Source organism: Nerophis ophidion, linkage group LG10 (assembly GCF_033978795.1).
Source record: "Nerophis ophidion isolate RoL-2023_Sa linkage group LG10, RoL_Noph_v1.0, whole genome shotgun sequence".
NCBI classification, from domain to species: domain Eukaryota; kingdom Metazoa; phylum Chordata; class Actinopteri; order Syngnathiformes; family Syngnathidae; genus Nerophis; species Nerophis ophidion.
Window position 1 is genome coordinate 21,153,535 of NC_084620.1, and position 26,954 is coordinate 21,180,488.

General features: G+C 41.0%; 1 protein-coding gene across 2 annotated transcripts; it reads left to right on the forward strand.

Annotated features, from left to right (window-relative positions):
- Positions 1-1,535: 1,535 nt before the first annotated feature.
- LOC133560362 (RNA-binding protein FXR1-like) lies at positions 1,536-26,460 on the forward strand. Of its 2 annotated transcripts, none has more exons than XM_061912818.1 (17): positions 1,536-2,137; positions 4,403-4,455; positions 5,961-6,054; positions 6,194-6,265; positions 11,221-11,369; positions 11,474-11,567; positions 11,660-11,776; positions 11,853-12,023; positions 12,099-12,177; positions 12,279-12,436; positions 12,771-12,857; positions 18,535-18,796; positions 18,849-19,037; positions 23,694-23,888; positions 23,974-24,081; positions 24,154-24,242; positions 24,312-26,460. In XM_061912818.1, exons 1-17 carry the CDS (start codon positions 2,087-2,089, stop codon positions 24,420-24,422), a joined length of 2,079 nt encoding a protein of 692 aa, XP_061768802.1. In that variant the 5' UTR covers positions 1,536-2,086; the 3' UTR covers positions 24,423-26,460. The 2 variants fall into 2 exon arrangements, with proteins under 2 accessions (XP_061768802.1, XP_061768803.1); XM_061912819.1 differs by having other exon boundaries at positions 1,538-2,137; positions 18,858-19,037.
- Positions 26,461-26,954: the final 494 nt, after the last annotated feature.

Here is a 26,954-nt window from a genome sequence, read left to right on the forward strand (position 1 = left end):
CTCAAAGGGCTGCACAAACCACAACACAAACCACTATTACATCCTCGGTAGGCCCACATAAGGTCAAGGAAAACTCACACCCAGTGTGACGTCGGTGACAATGATCAATGATGACCCAGTGGGACGTCTGTGACAATGATGACTATGAGAACATATGTGGGCAACCCACCCCCCCCCCCCCTAGGGGACCGAAAGCAATGGATGTCGAGCGTGTCTAACATGATACTGTGAAAGTTCAATCCATAGTTGATCCAACACAGCCGCGAAAGTCCAGTCCAAAGCGGATCCAACACAGCAGCGAGAGTCCCGTAAACAGTGGTGCCAGCAGGAAACCATCCCAAGCGGAGGCAGATAAGGAGCGCAGAGATGTCCCCAGCCGATACAAAGGCGAGCAGTCCATCCTGGGTCCCGACTCTGGACGAGCGGTCCATCCTGGGTCTCGACTCTGGACGAGCGGTCCATCCTGGGTCTCGACTCTGGACAGCCAGTACTTTATCCGTGACCATCGGACCGGACCCCCTCCACAAGGGAGAGTGGGACATAGGAGAAAAAGAAAATAAACGGCAGATCAACTGGTCTAAAAAGGGAGTCTAATTAAAGGCTAGAGTATAGAATATTTTCTTAAAAATCTCAGTACCCCTTGGCATACCTTCACGTACCCCCAGGGGTACGCGCACCCTCATTTGAGAACCACTACTCTAGGCTAGGCCCATTTATGAACTTACATTCATATTTCGTTGAAGTATTATTCAATAAATATATTTATATTCACGGTGGCAGAGGGGTTAGTGCATCTGCCTCACAATACAAAGTTCCTGCATTCCTGGGTTCAAATCCAGGCTCGGGATCTTCCTGTGTGGAGTTTGCATGTTCTCCCCATGAATGCGTGGGTTCCCTCCGGATACTACGGCTTCCTCCCACTTCCAAAGACATGCACCTGGGGATAGGTTGATTGGCAACATTAAATTGGCCCTAGTGTTTGAATGTGAGTGTGAATGTCGTCTGTCTATCTGTGTTGGCCCTGCGATGAGTTAGCGACTTGTCCAGGGTGTACCCCGCCTTCCGCCCGATTGTAGCTGAGATAGGCGCCAGCGCCCCCCGCGTCCCCAAAAGGGAATAAGCGGTAGAAAATGGATGGATGGATGGATATATTTATAAAGGATTTTTGAATTGCTATTTTTAGAATATTTAAAAAAAATCTCAGTACCCCTTGGCATACCCTCAAGTACCCCAAGGGGTACGCCTACCCCCACTGCTCTAGGCTAGGCCCACACACACAACCTCACTAAATGACATATAATTGTCTGTCAGGCACTGAGTTATAACCATTAATATTGATTTATTTTTTTACTTTTTTGATTGTTTTTACCTATTTGCACGTTGATCGTGACGTTGCAAAAGGTGATCGCCTTGTTTACCTTTGCATAATAGAAAGCCTTTGAATCCTTGAATCATTTGATTCAAAGGTTATCGACCAATAACAGAGCAGACTTCCGTAGTGGGCGGGGCTTCGTTGGGTGTTTGAGGTCATTCAGCCCCTCACTGATTCACTCTATCGGCGTGTGTTGGAAAGGCTTGCTGCCTTCATTGAGTAGTCGCCGGGCAGTGCACCTTTTTTTTTTTGGAGGGGTCCGCCCTTGAAAGCTGCAAAGCAGGTTCAAAAGGACCGGTGAAATTTTCCCCTCTGCGGTTGTTCAACGCAGCGACTGCGCCATACTTGAGGCACACGGCTATCAGTGGCTAGCAGCAGACTAGCATCCTTCCAACTGACTGGATCAAGGTGTTGGTAGCAGCTATAGCCTCGGTGCTAATCAGCCATCAACCCAGATCCCGCTTGTTTGTGCCGCCAGTGACCACGGTGCTCCTAGGGATAGACGGTGTGCTTCCGTCGGGTTCACTTGACAACATCACACCCATCACCTCTTTCCCCTTCTCCCTCTCCCTCCCACCCGAAACACTGGACATCCACAAGCGGCCGGAGAGCGGCGACGGGCCGGTGAAGCTGGGGGTGGTCTCGTTGCCCGACGCTCTCGGAGTCGTACCGGCTCCAGCCGACAAGCACAGCCCCGGGGAGCTGCCGTCAAGTATGGACGGGCTGGCCGTGGAAGTTCGTGGCTCGAACGGGGCCTTCTATAAGGTAACTGGGCTGCCTCTTATAAGCAAAGTTTTCTGCTTTTCCCAGCTGTTACATTGAGTCCTTTTACCCTCAGTAGTCGCCGAGAATGACTTTATTAGTACGAGTCGAGTCGTTTTTGAGTAAAACGAGGGCGTTTTGGCGTCCCAGCACGGTTGGTCATTGTAGGGTGGGCAGCTACTAGCACGAGTTAGCTCTCAAGCTAGTAGGTGCAACTGTCGTCATCACAATCACTGTATTAACCATTGTCAACGTTTCTTCTTCTTCTGATACCGCCCTAAAATAGTGTGGGGGTTCTAAAACCATTTGATAACCACACAGCCATCGTGTCATTGCTGCCACTGGTGTGAGATGCTACACGTTAAGCCAGGGTACTTATGTTTGTGCAGGTTTACTCAATGCCTCACTTTCGGTTTCATTTCTCTCATAACTTATTAATTCATAATTAACTTCGGGGGCCCTGACAACCGTTTTCATTGTCACGTTTTGGGTCAAACACAGACATACACATACATGTATAAAATAGGCACAGTACAGGTGAATTGTGATTTGACTCATTTGAACTCCTTTTTTAACTTGGGTGGCATAAGAGTATAGAGCAGTGGTTCTCAACCTTTTTTTTTTTTACCAGTGATGTACCCCCTGTGAACATTTTTTTTTTGATTCAAGTACCCCCTAATCAGAGCAATGCATTTTTGGTTGAATAAAAAAAGAGATAAAGAAGTAAAATACAGCACTATGTCATCAGTTTCTGATTTATTAAATTGTATAACTGTGCAAAATATTGCTCATTTGTAGTGGTCTTTCTTGAACTATTTGGAAAAAAATATATAAGAATAACAAAAACTTGTTAAAAAATAAACAAGTGAATAAAGATTTCTACACATAGAAGTAATCATCAACTTAAAGCACACTCTTTGGGGATTGCAATAGAGATCCATCTGGATTCATGAACTTAATTCTAAACAATTCTTCACAAAAAAATAAATCTTTAATAACAATCTTTATGTAACATGTCCACACAAAAAATCTAGCTGTCAACACTGAATATTGCATTGTTGCATTTATTTTCAATATATTTATGAAGGATTTTTGAATTGTTGCTATTATTCAATAAATATATTTATAAAGGATTTTTGAATTGTGGCAATTTTCTTAGAATATTTAAAAAAGATCTCATGTACACCTTGGCATACCTTCAAGTACCCCCAGGGGTACGCGTACCCCCATTTGAGAACTACTGATATAGAGGTACCTACTTTTGGAATGAAATAGAAAGAATGTATGGAATGGCAACCTTGCCGCCCGCCCTCCTAACTACCTAGTCATATTTTTAAAAGCTTGCCGTATTTTAGTTATGCGTATTACAGTGAAAACATATGTCCGCCCCTTTCTGCCGTTGGTTGTTCAGCAGGCCAGGCTGACCACATAGGAGGTTCGAGATGAGCCTAAATTTACTCGCCTTCTGCCGCCTCACCTGTCGCTGCCCATTACTTGGTGACAGTTTGGCTCTGGCACGAATGAACAATTTTTCTGTTCTTTTCGTCATTTATCCCGAAACCATTGCATCCTGTTCGGACGCCGAAGACAAAGGGTTTAATTGCCAGTTGATGGAGCTGTGTATCAGTGCGCGATGATTTACAGTCCTGGCCATTCAGCGCGTGATCGCCACATGTGGCCGCCGACTTAAGGACGTGGTGTCCTTTTGACACTTATACACCACTCTTGTCACACCAGGAGGCGGGCCTGCTCAACCTATGACTTGGTGGTCTTGGTGGCAGTCAATCTAACATTAAATGTGCAGCTGTCTCCTGATGTAACCTCCATAAATTAGTGCAGCGAGGACGACGGGCTCGCTATCTTGCCACTTTTAAAACGTGAACCATCAGTTAATGTCAACTAATTTCTCAGAATGACATTGATATTTTCCAGCAGGTGAACCCATGTCAACATGGACGCCACCTCTGTCCCTTATAGGGTAGTGTTACAGCAAGAGGCACGCCACACCTACCACTTTGACATCGCTCAGCACAGAGGGTGTTGGCTGAGGTCTGCCATTCATTCTCAATGGCGTCCTTTTTTAATTTATGCTGTGCACATTGTGCGTGTGCCACCTTTCCACACCTTTTCCCAGTTTCTAATAAGCCTCCTCTGGCTTTGTGGCTTTTTCTGTTTCTTACTTCCAAGCCAAATGTTTACACTCAAACAAGACCAAGCTAATCATAACTGCAATAACGTTGTACCCCCTCTGTGCTTTTCTCCCCCTAGGGTTATATCAAGGATGTCCATGATGACTCGCTCAGCATAGTGTTTGAAAACAAGTACGTTTGAACCGTTTCTACCACAGTGTGTGTCTGTCCTGCCAATGTGTGTCGTCGTGATTAAGTTACCACAACTGGTTGTGGCCGGTGCTCTCTTCAAGCATTCAAAATGTTCCTCTTCGGCACCTGTGCTTGGAATGCAGCTGTCTGTACACATCTTTAGCAGCTCCCTCCCTAGCTCTGCCCGACCGCACCTTCCATTTTCCACCACTTCCACCAACACACACCCGCCACCCTTTTTATCTTTTTGGCTGGGAGTGCAGTGTAGTGCAGGGAGCTCCCTAAAAATAGAGGTTGACCCAAGTTATGCAGAGGAGGCGGCAGGCCACTGCCGTTATTGGGATGCAACTTCAGCCCCTGTCACGACCCTTTTTTTACTTTCCCTGATAAGGTGCTTGGCTATTTGTATAAAACAATGCCTTTATAATGCGTCGAAGGATGAAAAAAAATTATGCACCATCCACCATGTTAGTGTGTATTGTAAAGACAATGTACACTTAATTGCACATGTAATATATCACCATACTGATCATTAATTGCGCTATAATTCCATGAGAGTTTTGCAGTGGCACACGCACATCTGCTCTTTAGGCACTTAAACAATCATGAGGCTTCCTGAGTGTTCGCTGATCTTAGAAATAATGTAGACTTCATTGCACATGTAATACATTACCATGTTGCTGATCAGTTATGTTAGAATGTAATGAGCGTTGTATATCATAAGCACAGGCGCATGTCTGCTCTTTAAATACTAAAAAAATATTGATATTATTCTCAGGCTGTGTCAGGCTGGTTTTAAAGACTATGTACATGTCATCGTATGTATAGCTTATCAAAATAAACATAACAGGTGTAATGCACCATACGTCAGTGTGGCTGCTTTTCCAGGCTTCTGATTGGACCAAACGTGTATGACAGCAGGTGTATGTGTTGTGTAGACATAGACAGTTTTAAAACTACACTGGATGGAGATCGTTTTTACCCCGGATATGCGTTTTTGAAACTGTCCGGGTTCGTGTGGACATGGCCTAAGCTATTAGAAATAGCAACGGTAGAAGATTTTGGTGTGCCCGTATAAGCTGGTCTTCCCCACAACAAGAGGATAGAGAAAAATAAAGAACTTGACTACGACTGGATTAAAAAAAACGCCAGACTCGCGCAAAGTTCTTCAGATAAACCACAACCATGTATGGAGCTATCCCTTGTCTAAGGAAAAATACGTCACTCAAGGCTCAAATTCTGAACAACTCATTTGGATCACTTTTGAAAGGAAGCAAGATTGTTTCATAGATATCTCTGCCATGCCTCCATGGTTTGATTTCAAATTTTCAGGACTTGTGGGGATCCCAAATACACAAAAACAGGTATCAATAGGTAAAAAAAATTGGGTTTTGCATAATAGTACCACTGTAAAGATTAATTTTTTTGAGACCTGAAGTAGAAGATTGTGTCACTAGAAGATTAGAGCTAGTTATCTGCTTTTGTCTCTCCCGCTCACACTGAAGCTGGCAGCCAGAGCGACAGTTACCCTTCAGCGACGTGCGGTTGCCGCCTCCGACCGACTACCAAAAGGAAATTGGCGAAGGAGAGGAGGTGGAGGTAAGGTCTTTGGCGCTTTGAGTCCCTGGCTCTCTTGTTTTCCTGAACTTTCTCACTGTCATAGGCCTCATCAGGGATCCTTTTTAGCAGCCGACCATCTACAAAAAGATGAAGTTGTGACTGTTTCTCTGCCTTGCAGGTTTACTCCAGGGCCAATGAACAGGAGCCATGTGGCTGGTGGCTCGCTCGGGTCCGAATGATGAAGGGAGAGGTAAATAAAGTTCATCTTTGCTTGAGCACTTTTCATTTTACACTTGAAGCAAACCACCTCCCAGTCACCAGGGCGATCGATGAGTTGAATAGTGGGTCAGTGGAATATGGAGTTGGGGGTAGCCTTACAGTGTCTCCATGCCAGGGCAGTTGCTGCTGAATGTGTCGCTGTTATTTAGAGCAGTCGGGTAAGAGCCTAAAGGAATGTCTCGGGTTTACTTATTGCTCTAATTCTCCATTTTAAGCGTGTGGTGGGCTCTACCAGATCCTATTTTTTTGTTAACATTCAATAACTTTTTTTATCGCTCCATTGACCCCTGATATTACTTTTTTATCAAAGTAGGAATGGATCTTTAGCCTCATAACGGAATAATGTTGAATCTTTGTTAAGAAGTGTAAATGTTTTAGGCATCATTCAGTACACACACTAAAGAACCAATTTACTGCCTGAATTGGCTGGGAATTAGCTATCTACAAACCCCGTTTCCAAATGAGTTGGGAAATTGTGTTATATGTAAATACAAACGGAATACAATAATTTGCAAATCCTTTTCAATCCATATTTAATTGAATGCACTACAAAGACGATATTTGATGTTCAAACTCAAACTTTTTTTTTTTCTTTTTCAAATAATTACTACTGCAACACGTGTCAAAGTAGTTAGGAAAGGGCATGTTCACCCCTGTGTTACATCACCTTTTTTTAACAACACTCAATAAACGTTTGGGAACTGAGGAAACTAATCTTTGAAGCTTTGAAAGTGGAATTATTTCCCATTCTTGTTTTATGTAGAGCTTCAGTCGTTTAATAGTCCGGGGTCTCCGCTGTCGTATTTTACGCTTCATAATGCGCCACACATTTTCGATGGGAGACAGGTCTGGACTGCAGGCGGGCCAGGAGTGTGCTGAATGTGGTTTGGCATTGTCCATGAAAAAGACGGTGCTTAAATGGCAGCATATGTTGTTCCAAAAACCTGTATGTACCTTTCAGCATTAATGGTGCCTTCACAGATGTGTAAGTTACCCATTCCTTGGGCACTATGGCACCCCCATACCATCACAGATGCTGGCTTTTGAACTTTGCGTCAATAACAGTCTGGATGGTTCGCTTCCCCTTTGGTCTGGATGACACGATGTCGAATATTTCCAAAAACAATTTGAAATGTGGACTTGGTGGCAGAGGGGTTAGTGCGTCTACCTCACAATACGAAGGTCATGCAGTCCTGGGTTCAATCCCAGGCTCGGGATCTTTCTGTGTGGGGTTTGCATGTTCTACCCGTGAATGCGTGGGTTCCCTCCGGGTACTCCGGCTTCCTCCCACTTCCAAAGACATGCACCTGGGGATAGGTTGATTGGCAACACTAAATTGGCCCTAGTGTGTGAGTGAGAGTGTGAATGTTGTCTGTCTATCTGTGTTGGCCCTGTGATGAGGTTGCGGCTTGTCCAGGGTGTACACCGTCTAACGCCCGATTGTAGCTGAGAAGGGCGCCAGCGCCCCCCCGACCCTAAAAGGGAATAAGCGGTAGAAAATGAATGGATGAATGGACTCGTCAGACCACAGAACACTTTTCCACTTTGCATCAGTCCATCTTAGATGATCTCGGGCCCAGAGAAGCCGGCAGCGTTTCTGTATGTCGTTGATAAATGGCTTTCGCTTTGCATAGTAGAGCTTTAACTTGCACTTACAGATGTAGCGACGAACTGTATTTAGTGACAGTAGTTTTTTGAAGTGTTCCTGACCCCATATGGTGATATCCTTTAGAGATTGATGTCTGTTTGGGATACAGTGCCGTCTGAGGGATCAAAAGTCACGGTCATTCAATGTTGGTTTCCGGCTTAAGTGGAGTGATTTCTCCAGATTCTCTGAACCTTTTGATGCTTTTATGGACCCTTGATGTTGAAATCCCTAAATTTCTTGCAATTGCACTTTGAGAAACATTGTTCTTAAACTGTTTGGCTTTTTGCTCACACAGTTGTGGGCAAAGAGGTGTACCTCGCCCTATCCTTTCTTGTAAAAGACTGAGCGTTTTTTGTGAAACAGTTTTTATACCCGATCATGGCACCCAACTGTTCCCAATTAGCCTGCACACCTGTGGGATGTTCCAAATAAGTGTTTGATGAGCAATCCTCAACTTTATCAGTATTTATTGCCACCTTTCCTAACTTCTTTGTCACGTGTTGCTGCCATCAAATTCTAAAGAAAATGATTATTTGCAAAAAAAAAAAAAGTTTATCAGTTTGAACATCAAGTATGTTGTCTTTGTAGCATATTCAACTGAATATGGGTTGAAAATATTTTGCAAATCATTGTATTCCATTTATATTTACATCTAACAAAATTAAATGATAAATAATGGGTTGTACTTGTATAGCGCTTTTCTACCTTCAAGTTACTCAAAGCGCTTTAAAACTACTTCCACATTTACCCATTCACACACACATTCACACACTGATGGAGGGAGCTGCCGTGCAAGGCAGCACCCATCAGGAGCAAGGGTGAAGTGTCTTGCTCAAGGACACAACGGACATGACGAGATTGGTACTAGGCGGGGATTGAACCAGGGACCCTCGGTTTGCGCACGGCCACTCTCCCACTGTCGGCGCAGGGTCTGTACAACACTTGTAAATGTATCTTAATTTGATCTTCAGTTCTCTCTGCCATGTAGTGAGCTTCTATGTGGGGTGGGGGGCTGTTCATACCTAACCTGACTCGGGCCAGATCCTTGTAATTTGCTGAGCTCCACACAAGGATCTGGGCTCGAGGGCATTGTATACTTCTTCAAGTAGGAAAAAATAATGAACCAATTAGGATCGCCAGGCTGGATTTCATAGATGTGACGTAGCGCCGAAGTGACTATTTGATTCAAACAACAATGGCGACACGCAGCGAGGAGTTGTGTGCTGACACAGATTCTGCTATTGCAACTGTTTTGCGACATCGATCGTCTACTGACATTGCTGCGTTGTTTCAGTAAAAGTTCTCTCACCTTTCGCTCTGTCGTTATCCAATATGTCGGCTGTTCTGTTTTGCATTTCCCAGCGTCGCTCTCTTCAGCATCACGGGTTGATTTCGATGTGAGGGGTTGAAGTAGCACGTCATTCAAGATAACGGACAAGTGGTTTATCTAATCACATAAAATTATTTTTTTACGAGACACCGCCTTCTGAAATACATCTCCTATTGAGAAATTCTAGATCCTTGTGTGGAGCTCAGCGAACTAAAAGGATCTGGTGAGAGTCAGGTTAGTTCATACCAACAATCATGCACAAATTAAAGCTATAGAAGCTGAAATAAATAACACAATTTTTAAATTACAATTTACTAGCACATTGCCTTCGATAACCAAGCTTGTAACTCAAAACACCCATATCTCAATACAGGCCTGTCTATTTAAAATATGTTCAAATCAATTCAATATGGGCTTAACTGTCCCAAACACAACAATTTGAACAGATATAATACCTTTTGAAAGGAAGATCTAACTTTTAGATAAGATATATTGTTTGAATCACATTATTGCATGTACTACGAACAACTGCATTAGTTTTATGAAATAATGTATTACTGTTCAGCATTTACTTTGTGGAGCAAACTTTTGTAGGTGTGTCATTCGGGCTGCTTTTTTGTCACGTAACAAGAGAAACTAGGAAATGTTTCATATTGCACACGGATGTATTTAAGTTAAGGGCCGACGTCAGAATTGACAGCAAGGTGTGCCCATGCACCAAGGGCAGTGCCATCCAACCCACAGAGCCAGTAGACCGATAAACGGACACACAGCATAAGCAACCCTCCCATACCTGCATGGATAAATGGTTGGACGCCTGAGTGACATGGACCGACAGCGCCGGAAGGCTGGGTCGGGCAAACCGTTAGGGCATGTTCATGGTTTGTTTCTGATTCAGCCGTGGTCTACCCCTTCCCGCTGACTTTTTCAGTTACAAAGGTTGAATGGCAGAATTGTATCAATCTTTGGTTGTGACAAGTATTACTTCCACTGTTACCGATAATGCTTGTGAGCTAAACTTAAAACATATAATAGGAACACAGCACCAAGACTTAAGTTAATCAACAGAGGATTTGTCGATATAAGCAAAATCGTCTTTAAGTGGGTTCTGCTGTACCTTAGCTAAACCACAAAAATCCCGGACACCTCTCGTATTTTAAAGTATTTGTAAGTTTATGATACATGATAAAATAAATACCCAACTGTTTAAATGTCAGAATGTTCTCAAGGAAGATACTTTAAATATGTGATGTTCTAGTGGAGAGAAACCTATAAACAGCCCTATTTTGACATTAAAACTCTTTAGTATATACAATAGATTTAATAGAGTAAAATATCATATTTGAGTTTCATTAATCAGTGATAACTAGGCAACAATAATGAATAGTGGCAAATCACATGAAGTATGTTTTTCTTGATGTCTTTCATTCTCACAATCCACAAGCAACATTGTTATTTATGCTTTATTTAGTAATGTAAGAATTTGTACAATTTAGGCAACGCCCTTGACATCCAAACTAACAAATATAATTCACTGCATTTGTCTTTAGTCAAAGCAGTGACCCCAATGGCAATCGTTTGTCTCTAATTATCATAACCACAAAAGCATGTCATTCAAATATTACCACCAACAGGAAATAGCTGTGGAAAGTTTAAGTTTTCCAGAGCTTCTGCTACACTGACAGCTACTATATTACTTATGTTATCATTTAGCGTTATCTTCTTTTACTTAGCTTCCCACATAGCTGACAGCCTGAAATGACCACAATCCCCCCCTAGCGTATGAGAGGCATACAGTGTATGGCCAACAGTTGCATTGATGATAGAGCATGTAAACTGGGAAGTCATATGTAGGTGGGGGAAAAAAGAAGACACCAAATTATTTTAAAAATCAGACTTATTGGGGCCCAAAAACCGATAGTAACGCAAAATGGGTTTGTGGTTTCAGTTCTACGTGATCGAATATGCGGCATGTGACGCCACTTACAACGAGATTGTCACAGCAGAGCGCATCAGGCCTCTCAACCCCAACAGCCCCTCTTCGCAAAAATCCTTTCACAAAGTCATCATCGCTGTCCCTGAGGACCTACGGGAGATGTGAGTGTCTTAACTACTTAATGATGTTGTAAGAGGCTCTAATGTCTGATTTAGCAATTTTGTTCCAAAGCAGCTCTGCTGATTGTGTTTTTCCCCATCAACAGCTGTGCAGGTGACAACATTCACAAAGACTTCAGGAAAGCTATTGGTGCCAATTGCATCTTCTACAGTGCCCAATCACATGAACTCATTGTGCTGGTTTGTACTCACTATCTGTCACATATATAGCTCACTATTCTCTCCAATACACAAATATTTAGTTGAAGCCTTATTTTTTTTCTCACCTTCAGTCTACAAACGAAACCACAACAAAGCGTGCTGCCCTTCTCAGCGACATGCACTTCCGCAGTATCCGTACCAAGCTAATGTTGATGTCCCGAAACGAAGAAGCCACCAAACATTTGGAGGTAATCATCCCCTTTGTACGTGATTAGTCCACCCCATTTTGTGTATTCCTTTGAATCACATCCCGCCCTCTTTCAGACAAGCAAGCAGTTGGCCTCTGCCTACCAAGAGGAGGTTCGAGTACGAGAGGACCTGATGGGGCTTGCCATCGGCTCCCATGGCGCCAACATCCAACAGGCCCGAAAGGTACCTGGTGTCACCGCTATTGAGCTGGAAGAAGAGAGTTGTACTTTCAGGATCTATGGAGAGGTATGTGACCTCAGGGTTTAAGCATAGTTGGATGGTCATCATCCTGGTCAGTTTGATCTGATGTGTGTTTTACAGACCCCAGAGGCTGTGAGGCAAGCTCGAGAGTTTCTTGAGTTCAAAGAAGACTACTTTCAGGTACCTAGGAACCTCGTAGGTGAGTGAAAAAATTAATGTAGTTTGCTCATGTTGCTAATTTTTCTTCACCAGAATCCTCCCAATATTAACACCGTCTCTGCCCTTCCTCCTCATACGCAGGCAAAGTCATCGGTAAGAGTGGCAAAGTCATACAGGAGATTGTGGACAAGTCGGGCGTGGTCCGCGTCAGGATCGAGGGAGACAACGACAAAAAGCTTCCTCGGGAGGAGGTAGGCAGGCAGGGGGCAGGCAGAGACGACACTGCCAGCAGCAAAGAGGTGAATAAAATGTTAGGCTGGTCTCTGTGTTGCTCTATACTCTGCAAAATTGTCGTAACTTGTAAAACAAGTGCTGATGTTCCATAATATGTCTGCTTTTAGACTTTCTGCATTTTTTGAAAGTAATACAAAGTGTATTCAATGCACACATGTGTTTGCTTTTGGGGCTATTTGCCCCCAGCTGTAAGCTCATCTGAGATGTTCCTTTTTGAAGAGTTTAAAATGTCATATTAAATAATAGGTTTATGTTTTTACAGTCGAAGCCGTCAGATTTCATGGAAAAGAACAACACACTGATCGCTCCTCTTTTATCATTTCTCTTTCCTTATATTAGGGCATGGTTCCCTTTGTGTTTGTTGGAACTAAGGAAAACATCAGCAACGCTCAGGCACTGCTGGAGTACCACGTGTCCTATCTCCAGGTGAGTGTGGATTGCATGAAAACCAATAGAGCAGGCGTCGCCCAAAAATATTAGGACAAATAAAGCAGCATACACTACATCAGCTCGTCATGCACACTCGTTGAGTAATACGCACGGTGCATCTCCAAAAATATCCTTGAGGGTATGATGGTGATGCCTATCTTCAAAGCTGAATGACAATTCATAGTGACAGCTGCAATAACGATCTCCTCTTTTTTTTTTTTTTCTTTTTAATTACAAGCTTAATAGTTAATAATTGTTGGATTTTCTCACAGAGTGGTCCCTAATGTGTGGCGCAAATGCCGTTTGTGGTCAATGACTTGTTTTTTGCTGGCCCGTGTCCCATTGTGGAAATAAATTAAGAAAATGGGCCAAAATATAGGTACCCGCAACTGTGCCTAAGTCCATACATAGGTCAATTCAGAATTTTTTTGCCTATATGTAACCTGTATCTTATTCTTTTTTTCAATCTAACTCAGACCTCTTTTTTGTATATGTATATACAATGTATGCCATGCGACTGCAGTCTGAAAGATCGTGTCGCATTCATCCAACTAATATGTAATCAAAAAGCAATAAGTCTACTAATTATTTGCCAAAATAGACGGTCGCAAAACTTGTGGACAAATTAGCCAAAAACATGCAAAAAGATGTTTAAGAACTCTTCAAAGTAGACGTCATAGTAATCATGCACCCCCCCAAACTGAAAGCCAAAAATCTTCCCCTCTTCCTTTTTAATCTTCTATACCAAATGCGCCAGAACTGAGACCTACTAGAATTGGAGCCATCTTCACATCTGTATACACTGAAGCGCATGTGATGTAGTGATGTCATTACATTGATATTAGAAATCAAAATTTTCACTGATAATATGAAAGAGTTCATGAAATGATCGGATTTAACAAAGAATAAGAATTATCATATCATATCCTACAATGTAATTGTAGGATGATGTTTATTTATATAGCCCTAAATCACAAGTGCCTCAAAGGGCTGCACAAACCACAACGACATCCTCGGTAGGGCCCCACATAAGGGCAAGGAAAAACTTACCCCAGTGGGACGTCGACCATGATGACTATGAGAAACCTTGGAGAGGACCACAAATGTGGGCAACCCCCCCCCCCCCAAGGACTAAGACCTGGGATCTTGGGCTCAAAAAGGTTGTTGACCACTTCAATAGAGGGCAGTGCTATCATCAAGTAGAGTGAATGTAAAATAAATATCATAGTAAACACTAAGCCTACCACACTAAAGTCTGCACCAAGTATCTTTTTCAACACTAAGCCTACCACACTAAAGTGTGCACCAAGTATCTTTTTCTCCTTTTAAAGGGTCATATTAAGATTGTTTTTCTCCTTTTTTAAAACACTTCTTAATAGTCTAGATAACATGTAATGGTGGTTCTTTGGTCAAAATGTTGCATAGCTTATGTTTTACAGACCGCCATCATGCATGGTCACTACTGCCTACTTTGTCTTGTTATATTCTTATTTTACTGTTATAATTGTATTCCCATTGTTGCTTTTTATTTTTTATTCTTATTGTAATATTTCTCTATTTTGTTTCCATTTAAACCCCCATTATTTACTTTTTACTTTTTTTTTAATTGATCTCAACTCTGTACACTGCTGCTGGAATTTTAATTTTCCTGAAGGAACACTCCTGAAGGAATCAATAAAGTTCTGTCTATCTTATCTATCTATCTATCTATCTATCAAGCCTCTTTCTGACCGTCTTTTGGGGTTGCGCCGTTTTGTCGGCGGTCTTATTTACCTTCCTCCACTTCGACTGCGTCTTCTCTCCGCCAGCCATGTTGTAGTTTACTTTTTTCATTTGGAGTCTATTGACAAATATATTGAAACTATACGCTACTTTTTATTAGAAAAGGCAACAGTCGAAAATAATAATAACTTAGATTTGTAATAATAATGCATGAAAATGCATGTGCATATACAAGCCACCCTGCCCCTCAACAAGAGGATAGAGAAAAAGAAGCTTATTGACTACCAGAGGTGGGTAGTACCGCGCTACATTTACTCTGTTACATCTACTTGAGTAACTTTTGGGATAAATTGTACTTCTAAGAGTAGTTTTAATGCAACATACTTTTACTTGAGTATATTTATAGAGAATAAACGCTACTTTTACTCCACTCCATTTATCTACATTCAGTTCGCGACTCGCTACTGATTTTTATCGATCTGTTAATGCACGCTTTGTTTTGGTTTGTCAGACAGACCTTCAAAGTAGGATCTATCACATGCCTGCCTTTCACCAATCAAATGCAGTCACTGGTGACGTTTGACTCCGTTTCACCAATCAAACAGAGCCAGGCGGTCACATGATTAACTGCACATTTTTTTTTTTTTTCAATAAACCTTTATTTATAAATTTCAGCATTTACAAACAGTTGAAAATAATAATCAAAGTAAGTACAAAAACAGTATAAAAACCGTACAAAACAGCGCCAGGGGGTTGTGAATTTAAAGTAACAAATGCAAAAAAAAAAATATATATATATATATAAAATAAACAAATTGCAAAGCCATAGGCTTACTCAATCTCAGTAAATCACTTAAATTTGGAACATAGCATCATCGTTTTCAAAGCTTTTGGTTGTTAGAGGTAGTGTTTTAATGTAGAGTTCTAAATCGTTTTAAAGGCACAAAAAAACAGGTCGGGTATTGAGAAACTTACATTTTATGAATATAAAACTTAGCCAATAGTATAATGAGGTTGCAAAGGTAAAATTCATTTTCAAATTATTTTTCAATACAGTGTAAAACCAAATATATATTATTTAATATATATTATTGTTTTAGTTGCTTAAGAGATCAGAATCAGACATACTTTAGATATTCCTGGCTCCGAATTTGTTCGTTGCTATTTTTATGTTTTTTTGCATTACTTTTTGCCGTCATCATTAAAGGGACAGATTACTCATCAGTTACTCAATACTTGAGTAGTTTTTTTCACAACATACTTTTTTCTTTTACTCAAGTAAATATTTGGGTGACTACTACAACTTACTTTTACTTTAGTAATAAATCTCTAAAGTAACAGTACTGTTACTTGAGTACAATTTCTGGCTACTCTACCAACCTCTGTTGACTACAGTTTTGTACCACAATGGCGGATTCGCGCAAAGCACTCCGGGTAAAATGCTACCATATATGGGGATATCTGCTGACGTCCCACTTGGGGACATTCCAAACTGCTTGTTTAGAGGAAGTATGAAGGCAGGCAAAATTGTTTTATACATTTCTCCACTATGCCTCCATGGATGGATTTTAATTTTTTGGGACTTATGCAGACCCAACTACACAAAAACAGGTACCAAAAGGTAAGAAAAGTAGGTTTTGCATAACCGGACTCCTTTAACAAAGAACTGAACCACAAATGTGAACACAGCCATAGAAGCGCCAGCTTGTGATCTGGGCCATGCATGAACCATATTGGATCACCTTTCGAGCTTCCACTGTCCGTCACCACACGACTAAACCTGTTGTGTGGAATGAGTTTTTGCCCTTACCTCATGTGCTTTTATAAATAGGCCTTCCCTCTTGGATTGGGTGGCCGGCATGCCCGAAGTTTAGATTACACCTATCTGGACCCTCTGTGTCCAAAATTAGCTGCAGACTGCACCCCCCTGTCCACCCCTCTTAGTGCCTCATTTCCTTCACAGCCACCTCTCTTAAGGGACAGCTGTCATTGGCAAAGACAGCTGTCACGCCGCAAAGTAAAACCCATTCCTTTAATCATTCACTAATCAAACCACCTTTTAAAAAGTGCTAAAAAGAATTAAACCAGTATTTTTTTTGGATTGTTTTGACTGTGTTTTGGACATGTGGTTATAGTTTCACAGTGCAAGCAAATTATCTAATCATATATTTTAACTTGCATGTGTGTTTCTGTTTTATTAATCTATTCATTGCTGCCACCAGAGGGGATGTGGTCAGCTTTTGCTTAGCATGTCAAGACATAAAATTACACTACAGCAGGGGTCATCAACTAAAATTCAAATAGGTTCAGATACAGAAAATTTCCTCATGTGAAGGTCAGGGACCCAACTCCCCCCCCCCCCCAAAATAGAAAAAACTAACTAAAAACTAATGTAAGGCTAAAAATTTACCTTCGGCTGCACTTTGGACACCATTAGGTTAGTATTAAAAACCACGGACTAACAGATCAGTTTAGATGTTTATATTAGGTTTTAAAAGTGTGTTTTTTTGTGACAGCAGTTAATATATAAATGTCTTGTCAAAACATGCTTTGTGTCATGATAGTCATGATAGTCATGATTATGATTTTTTTTTCAGACATGTTTAACAAGTTTTCATTAAGGAACATCACATGGTTGCATTTTTTAAATTCATCATATGTCAAAGGAGTAGGAAGAAGCAAAGCATATATTTAAAACTACAACTTCTTCATGTGTTTTACAGATAATTAATTCATGACTTTACATATGTATGTAAAAGTGAAGTTGACTTCCTGTGTGAAAGAAAGGTGTTAGGAAAAAATTATAAATCTCAATCATAATAATAAATAAATGGGTTGTACTTGTATAGCGTTTTTTTACAATCATGTAAACAAAACAATGGCGATGTGAAATGGCATTGTTTTTATTAGACTAATCATCTGTAAATATTAGACAAACAAGTTTTGTGCTCAGAGGAAAGTATGAACATGAATTAGTTTATGGACATTCTGGCTTGAAACTGAAGCACTGTTTTTGCTGTCCACTTTTTACAGAGCATCATGTTTATTTTTATTATTCCGTTGTTTTCCGTCGCTGTCCTTTCTAGCAACTGCGGCCGGTGATTAGGGTGAGAAGGCAGAAGTAACAAGTGGGCACATTTAGCTTTTTCTTCCCTTCTAACGCTTACTTGTCTGCGCATAAGTCTGACTTGTTTCCTTCTTATTTCCATTGATATCACTTGTTCTTTCGTCTGTAGCTGCATTTACACTTGGCATGTTTACCGCCTGGAATGAATGGATTTGATTGGCCGAGCAGTATCTCATGGGCTGGTTTAACTTGCAAGCATTTGGTCAGTGCATTTCCTGATATGAAGAACCAGTGCCATAAAGTCTAAAAGCTGTGGTGGTCAAAATAGAAATCATTCCATCAAAACTTAAAATACTTCAATAATTAATTCACTTTAGGTCCAGGTCTGTATTGGAGAGTGTCAAGGTCCAGCTTCGAGCTTCGATCCGCCAGTTAGTGATCCCTGCACGAAAGAATGTATTGCGTTATAAATCCATTTGGACTTTCCAATTCTCTCTGGTGTGGCTCAGTTCAGGTTCCCTGCAAGCATTGCTCTTCAAGGTCTGTGCGTATTGTTAATTGAGATTGAGTAAATACACTCTTCGATGACTAAATGTATCACAGGTAAGTGCCAGAATTAACTCCTTAACACAGTGGTGTCCAAACTTTTTCCTCTGACAGTCGATGAGGAAAAATTTAGTGGTACAGGGCCCAATAACTTGACTTGACTTAAACACTCTAAAATCAATTTAGTATGGGTGACAAAGTTGATAGTTTTTAATATAAATGTGATTTTGTTATCGCTTTTTCTCATCTTAACGCTTTATTTAAATGGCAGCAGATGCCGCACCGAGGTATGGGGTTGAAATGTATGTAAATGCTGTTCTTTCCTCTTTGTGCTTTTAGGAGGTGGAGCAGCTGCGACTTGAGCGTCTCCAGATTGACGAGCAGCTCCGCCAGATCGGGGTGGGCTATCGTGCAACTCAAAGTAGAACCGGGGCTGGCGGCAGCAGTGGTGGTGGTGGTGGTGGTGGTGGTGGTGGTGGTGGTGATCAACGAGACAAAGGCTACTTGACTGACGAGAGCGGCAACTCGCTCCACACCTCCCGCACATACGGGGTACGTGGCAGAGGACGCAGAACTTCCAACAGCCAGTATCCTGGATATGGTAAGGAGGACCTGCTTTAATAGGTTCCATGCTTAGGGAATAGTGACGGTAGTCTTTGCAGGGACAAACTCCGAGCTTTCCAATGCCTCTGAGTCAGAGGACTTCAGTGAGCGAGATCAACGACCCCGTGGTATTGGTGGAGAGGAAAGAAGCTCCCGGCGCGGTGGAAGGGGTAGAGGCTCCAACCCTGGACGAGGACGAGGTGGACCAGGGTCTAAGCCTTCCAATTCTATCAGCTCCGGTACAGTGGAACCCACTTAAGTCGATCTCGTCTGTCGACAAACCGTCTGTCGATCAACTCATTAAGTCCTGAACCTGTGTTCCAATTACTAAAAAGTGCTCGCTTAAAGGGGAACTATTATGCACTACCAAGTTTTTTTTTTACCAATTTGTTGTTTTTGCGTATTTGGGATCTGCATAAGTCCTAACAATTTTAATTCAAACCAAGGAGGCATTGCAAAGATATTTATAAAACAATCTAGCCTTTTTTCATGCTACCTCCAAACGAGTCGTGATGTTTTTCCAATTCGTGACGTCAGCGGACATGTATGCTAGATATTTCCTCCAACAGCTTTGTGCGAGTCCGCCATTGTAGTCCGATGTTGTAGTCAATAAATTCTTTATTTTTCCCTTGTTGTGGGGCAGACTGGCTCGTACATGCACATGCGTCCTCCGTTGTTGCCCTTTCTAATACAAAATAGTGTATAGTTCTAACCTTTTATCTGTCAGTAGACTAGATATGAAAGTGCTAAAACTATAACATGGTTGACTGGGAGTAGGGTTGCAACAATTAGTCGACGTTGACAATAAAATTTGTCGACGACAATAGGCGTGACGTCATCACTCATGTTTTTCCTGGCGAAAGTGGTTACACGCCGCTACTCGCAAAAACATTACAAGTGAAAACATTTAAAGTGTGAGAAAAATTCCTCCTATTTTTGGTAAAAAAAACATGAATACTTAGCTCATTTTGCAAAGAGGACCTTGTTTTTTTTCATGACAATACATCTGTGATACACAAGCATTTTTTTTAAACGAAGGCATGATGTCGAATTTCTGCAGACTTAACCTCGGTAAAGAGTGTTAGCTTGTAACTTGCTTCCTAGCTATAACAAGTGTGAGACGAAGTAGTGTGGAAACAACTATAATTTTAAGCCAAAGTCAGCCAGCTAAACTTTGTTTACATCAATTCGAGGACTTTTTAAAGCAGCATTAAATTGCAATGCAGTAAAAAAGGCACAATAACAGAAGCAAATCACGCAGACACACAGAGACAGACTTTAGGCACTAATGCAATGGTATGATAAGATTATACATACAATCTAATGTGATAGCTAACATGTTAAGACTAATCAAGATACAATTTATACAAGAGTCTATTAGAGTGCTAAAACTGTCAAAATGTTAATGGGGTTAGATTTAGAGTTTTGATGTTTGTTTTTATTGCTGCTATTTTAACTGTTGATTTAAGAATACATAAACAAGGTTAATTGTTGTCTTTAGCACTTCAATTTTCCTGTCTTTTAAATGGACAACATTTTAATAGTCATTTTAATTTTGTAACCGCTGAATGAGCAGCACAGTTACAGTATAAATAAATATTTAGGAATAAATTAGTCCTCTTTGTTGTGCATAAGCACATGCCTAAAATAACTTAAGTTGCATTTTAAATACAATGGAAAAATTAAAGCCAATAGATGTGTATGTTTTATAATCTGACTAATCGTTAAGATAATCATTGCTTATTAAAATAGTTGTTCGTTGTAACCCTAACTGGGAGCAGACGCAGTCAAAGCTGAGCCACCTGAATAAGACCGCCAAAAATACAGAGCATCCTAAGGAGACAGTCAGAAAGCGGTTTTGAAGATGGTCTGTAAAACATACTCTATGCAAAATTTTGACTAAGGAACCACTGTTACATTGTATGTTGGCCACAACGCGGCGTTTTAAATGTAGAAAAAAAAAATCACAATGTGACCCCTTTAAGTCAACGTTGACTGTATTTCAGGGTTTAACGGTACATGAATGTGTGTTTAATTTTTTTGTTACTGAGCTTTTTATTCAGTGAAGCTGGGAACAAATTATTGCACAGTACACTCGGTATGTTACGATTAACGGTAGTAATGATTACCACGTTAAAACTCGCGACGGTTTGTATTACTGTTTTAAATTAAAATGATTAAAAAACTGTGATTGATAACTGCGCTTTGATACTCATGGACTGACCGGTGCCAGCTCGCTAGCCTAAATGCTAACATGAAAACAAGTGACATGGATATCTTTCCCCATTAAGAAACAAAATATCCCAATCTAAACTTATGCAAACACATTACTATCTCAGCAACTAAGCAGTTCGATTGCACACATTTTAACTGCAGTACAAGCTGTGCTCTCTAAGCAATGTGATTGTTCTAAACTCAAAGGAATATGAAACGGAGGTGTTTTTATGGTGTGTTCAAGGACCGTTAAACAGAGTAGGATGCCACAACCTTTGCCAGAAATAATAGGTCTTATTAGTGATACACTTTTTATTTTAATAATTAGTGCTACAGTGCAAGCCAATTAAAAAAATAAAATAAAAGCTTAGCAATGAAAATTGTCTTTTAGTCTTAGTATTTTATCAATCACTGAAGCACAAGAAACATAAAACATGTTAAGTATTGGGTTTTCTAACATTGTCTATTAATTTTAGTTCAAATAAAACATAAATTAAAAAAAACAGTAAAAAATATATTCGTGTGTAAAAGTACTTGTTGAGCACTTTCAACAATACCGCTATACAAGCTGATAATTTTGGTTACAATAACTGTGATATTGAATTTTTGTATCGTTTCATCCCTATGGTATGCATTAATTGTGAGGAGCAGGAACTGTGTACATTCGGCCTTGCAATGCTCAAAAAGCCTGGAGAGTCTCCCTAAAAGCAGACTACAATGCACGCAATAAGCAGACAAAGTTGGTCTTTTCGTGTTATTTAGTCAAGTCATTTACAAAAGGTAGACATAGGTAGTGTGCCTAAAAGCAGATTATAATGCGAGACGTTAGACCTAGAAGCAAAGATCTCTTCGTAATGCAAAGTTTGTATTGTGTTATGTATTGACCTACAATGGACTGGTTTTAGCATCTCTAAAGCACAACTTATATCACAGTGGCCCCCTGCATCCTTTAATTTGTCTCTGTTTTATTTACTTTGTGGTGTATTGTACTATTCTTTGGATTTTACTGACGTCATGTCCGGCTCACGTCACGGCCATTAAATATGGGTGGTTGTCAAGCTAGCTCTGTTCTCAGGCGCCTTTTAGCGTTTTTTAATTTTATTTTTAAAAACGCCCAATGCTTGTGTTGTTTTCGGCTGTGCGAATTGTTCAAATTACAAAAAAGGATACATTTTTCTTCACAGTTCTTTGAGAGGTAATCAAAAAGGGTGGGGGACTGTAAGATTTTATGAAATGAGGATGAGAAAAACAGCTCACGCTCCAGTCCAAGGGAGCACAGTCGAAAAATGCATGAGTTTGCAGTGATCATTTCGTTAAAGGTTTGTTTGAAATACTTTTAACGTTTATAATTTCTAATTTAATCATATTATTAATATTATTTGCATTTCCTGAACACATGCTACAAGTGTTTCGAACAGCACCAAAAAAAAAAGTAAATGTGAGCAAAACCTAAAAGAGTTAAAGACAACAATTATAAACGGAGCATTCAGCACATACACAATGTTGACATCCATAGTTATATTTTTGATAAAGACGGGGTGAAACATGGCAGTAGATGCAAAGTTAAATCATAAAATGCAACCTTACCCGAGCAAAAACGGTGCATATGTATCCGGAGAGTTTTGATACCAGTTTCTTTTACCCCACCACACACAAAAAAGGTGTTGACCTGCATGCCTTTCCAAGTTTCCATCTGTTTTGTCGCATAGAATGGTGTCTGGAGCACAATAGTTCGATATGTCTGGGAATGTGACTGTCGTATAATCCTTGATAACACTTGACAAATCTTTTTTTATAAAGAATAGGGATCTATTCCATTGCATAGTTTGATATTCTGCTCATGTCTGCTTTTTGCAGGAAAATGTAAGCTTCTTTTGTACTGAGATAGTTTGCGCGCTACATGCTATACAACAGCCCTCTTGGCTTGGTTGACCACTTTCGGGAAGAAGCCATGTGACGGAATACAAGCAATAGAAGAATTACCTGCCAGGAGATTTTTTTTTTTTTTTAAATGAAACATTAAAAAAATTCAACACAAAAGCTAAACAATTTTTTTCCACATTTTGCTCCCCGAGGGACTGAAAATTTACCAAACTGCGACCGTAAAACTGAGGTGCTTACCAAACTATGATTAGGTTGTACTCTCACAAAGGGGTCATTTATGTCAAATAAAGTCCCTTTATGTTGACATGCATTATAGAAGTTAGTTCCTCATTTTCACTTGCCTACATGCACAGTCACTTCCTGTCAGTGCAATGCAAGCTTAAAAATAAATGCCGAGCATAATTTACTGCTGCAATCAACAAAATGCACCCATTTAATTCTTTTTTTTCATTTATTTTTAGATTGTTTGCCGCAAAAAGAAAGATTTGTTCGTGAACGATCGCTTTCTTATTTTAAGACATACACAAAATTACCACAGCAGTTATGTTGACACAAATGTCAAACTACCATAGGTTTAAAAAAACATTATTGGCCATACACCTTATCTTTTTCACCAAAGTCACAAGTAAACCCACTTATATTGATGTGAGTCAAGTCAGTCCGGGCGGACACACAGGGTCCACTGTTTGTTAAATTTCATGTTAAATGAGGTTGAAGTTATAAGAGTATGCCCTGTGAGTGAGAGTAAAGTGCAGTGAAAAGTGTAATTGCAAACCTCTATGATGTGGCATCTACAGTGCTGAGGGACCCAGACAGTAACCCTTACTCTCTGCTGGAGGGTGAGGGAGAGCAGGCAGACACAGACGTCAGCGAAGGCATGGGAGAAGACCGGCGAAGGCGCTCCCGCCGCCGCCGCAACGACCAGGAACCCAGTGTGATGGATGCCGCAGCAGAGTCCGATGGCCAGGCCGGGCCTAGCGAGAACGGCCTGGGTCAGAAACTTTTTCGGCAATCACTGACGTTTTCTTGAAAATCAACCTCCAAAATGTCTTCATCTCGTACTTTTTTTGCCATTAGATGACGAAGGCCGACCACAGCGACGTAACCGAAGCCGCCGTCGCCGTAACCGTGGCAGTCGCCTTGAGGGAGGCTCCACGAGCCGTGACAGACAACCAGCTGATAGTGGTGAGGTGACACGTTTTCACCAGCTCATGCATAGTCGTCCATATTTGTTCTCAACCAGTTTCAATGTTTTAGTGACCGTTGCTGACTATATATCCCGTCCCGAGTCCCAAAGCAGACAGAATCTTCCCCAAAAGGAGAACCACACTGGCGCTGAGCCCAAAGTACGGATAGTCGCCGATGTATAAATGACCAACTATTATTAGCCCTCCTTATCTTTTATTTATCCACAGGAGAATGGGACTAGCATCAAAAAGGATGAGCGAACGCCCTCCAAGCGTTCCCCCAGCAACGGCACGACGCCGGCCAGCGAGACGCTGACGTTGGTCAATGGCGTCTCGTAATGAGACGGCCTCACCCCTCGCGAAACTCATGTCTCAAGCAAGAAGACTCCATGGCAAACTGTCCCTGCTTGCATTAACTTAAACCTTAAACAGATGAGTGAGAATTATCTGACAAAATACCTGAATCCATACTATGAAAGTGAAAAAACCCGACAAACGCATCTACTTAAAAATACACGGTGTATGCTATCCTATCTATCAGTACTTAGTGCTTATTTAAAAAAAACAAACTAGCTTGCCAAAAAGAGCTGGTGGATATGACTTGATTTTTAAGGAAAATACTGAGACACAACAAACAGGACTAGACATTTTGAGGGGATTTTGTTATTTTCCTTGTGAGCGTGTTTGTATGTATGTATATGTGTGTGCGTGCGTGTGTACGTGCGTATGTTTCGTTCATTGTTTATCACTGGCGTGGACTCTGCAGTCGCTATCTCTCCACTGAAACAACGTCTCTAAATGGCGTTAAAAGCGCAGGTGAGACAGGCTTAAACTACGGAGAGTGGCATGAGCACAGATGGTCCAATGCGACGAGGCAGTGTTCACACTCACAGAGGCTGGAATATTGATAGACATTGTGCCTTGAATTAGAAAAAAAGTTTTTCACGGAGAAGTTCTGTTTTGTTTCAGTTCTGAGGGGAGAACTGACTGAGGGAGTTGTAAAAGTGCTTGGAGGAGTGGGGGGGGGAATAGACAAGCTGCGTGCCAAACACCAGAATCAAGTCAGTTTCCTTATCCCAGTTAGAGCAGATGATGTGGAAGCTCAGTGGCAACTTATTTGACGATCACAAAACTAAAAACAAAAGCCCTGTCTGATCTCGACACAGGAAGGATGGTGTGAAGTAATGTGTCTCCTCCTTTCACCTGTCTTAGGTCTGTCCAGGTGGGTAAAGGGCAGTGTCCCAAGCAGCTGCCTTTCTTTTTAACACGAGAAATAAAACCATCAAAGAAGTAGCGCTAGCTTCCATTCACAATCTCCAAAAAACCATGGCGGTGCACCGCTCCGGATGCTCATGAGGGTAGATCACCCCTTTGAGGCGGCGGCGGCGGCAGGCATGTGCTGCCGGTGGAAAAGGGCCCAGGCGAGGGGCAACAGAACTGTGGGGACAGCTTCAAATGAAATGAGAGCCACATGCAAACAAACACCACCAAGGTGGTGGTTGCCTCGCCTGGCACACAACCGAGCAAGGTATTGGGCAAGTGATGTAAGAGTCTTCGGCGACTCTGCTCATGTTACTGTTGTCTTGGTTATTGCTCTTTTTTTTCTTTTGTTGCGATTTCCACATCTTAGAAAATATGAAATAAAAATGGAAGTAAAATGTACCCCTACTCTTGAGACGAACTTTTGATTTCTCTTGTCTTGTGGGTTTGCAGTCTATTTTTCTAACTTGCATGACACGTAGCTAACCATTCGTTTGGTGGTCGCCTGTCCCGTGCATGAAGAAAGGGTGTTGTTGATCTGACTTACAAAGCCATCTTTCATCCACTAGAACTGCTGCTAATGTACATGTTGAATGTCCAACACGACTAGAAAGTAGAGCGAGACCAGAGCGGTTGTTCGTTCCTTTTTGCTTGCAATCTCCAGTCCCCCATCTTGGAGTTACTGGGGCAGCTTTGGGCAAAAACTGGCAAGCATCCAAACATGACCAAAAGTTTTGAGAGGCAGATGAATGGGTGAACGGTTGGCAACGGGCAATGCTTGTAATGTTACTGCTCACCTGTGTCTTTTTATGAGTGTGTGTATGTATGTGTGTGTGTGTGTCTTTAAGGAAGAGCGAGAACTTGAGAGTATTTGTACCTTTTTGGTTCAATTGCATGTGCAAGTCTGGTCTTGTACGTTTGTGTACATTTATACCTCATTGTGTGAGTACTGTACTCCCTTATGTATCTGTAACCCATGTGTCCTACTACTGGTCGCACTTTGTGTGTTTGTGAGAGAGAGAATGTGTGCGTACTCGTTGTACAGTCAACTTCTCTGTCAGATTTTGTCTCTGCACTCATGATCTGGTGGCAATAAAGGACTTTTCATTATTTGGTATACACTTTTCATGAGCTCACTTTTTTTTTTAAGAATAGCAGCCAAATTCAATAATAGACCTTTGTGTATCATTTGAATCATATTACCTTTCAATTGTGATTGACATAAAGGCCTCAAGTATTTATTTTTTAGTTGTGTTACATTGTGCATTGTCATAAATACGTACATCATACAAGCATTTAAATTAAAAATTTTTAGACATTCAATGCTGAAAGGTGCACGTGTTAGTAAATGGACTGATGTTAATTCCATTTTGCAACAACAACCCATCCATGATTTAAACCTGTGGTTCTTAACCATGTTGGAGGTACCGAACCCCGCCAGTTTCATATGCGCATTCACTGAACCCTTCTTTAGTGAAAAATAAAAATCTTAATTTAATGTTACTATATTAAAGAAATACTAATAAATATATATCTTACAAACAGAAAGTTACAGGAATGTACACATGATCCAATGTTTACATCTCATTGTGCAACATGCGAATGTTTTAG

What these genes read in the sequence shown, in the direction of transcription:
- LOC133560362 (XM_061912818.1), top strand. Translation starts at nt 2,087, where the DNA reads ATGGACGGGCTGGCCGTGGAAGTTCGTGGCTCGAACGGGGCCTTCTAT. An exon ending in TCCGAATGATGAAGGGAGAG is followed by an intron (nt 6,266 to 11,220) that starts GTAAATAAAGTT and finishes TTGTGGTTTCAG; the next exon opens with TTCTACGTGATCGAATATGC. An exon ending in ACCACGTGTCCTATCTCCAG is followed by an intron (nt 12,858 to 18,534) that starts GTGAGTGTGGAT and finishes TTGTGCTTTTAG; the next exon opens with GAGGTGGAGCAGCTGCGACT.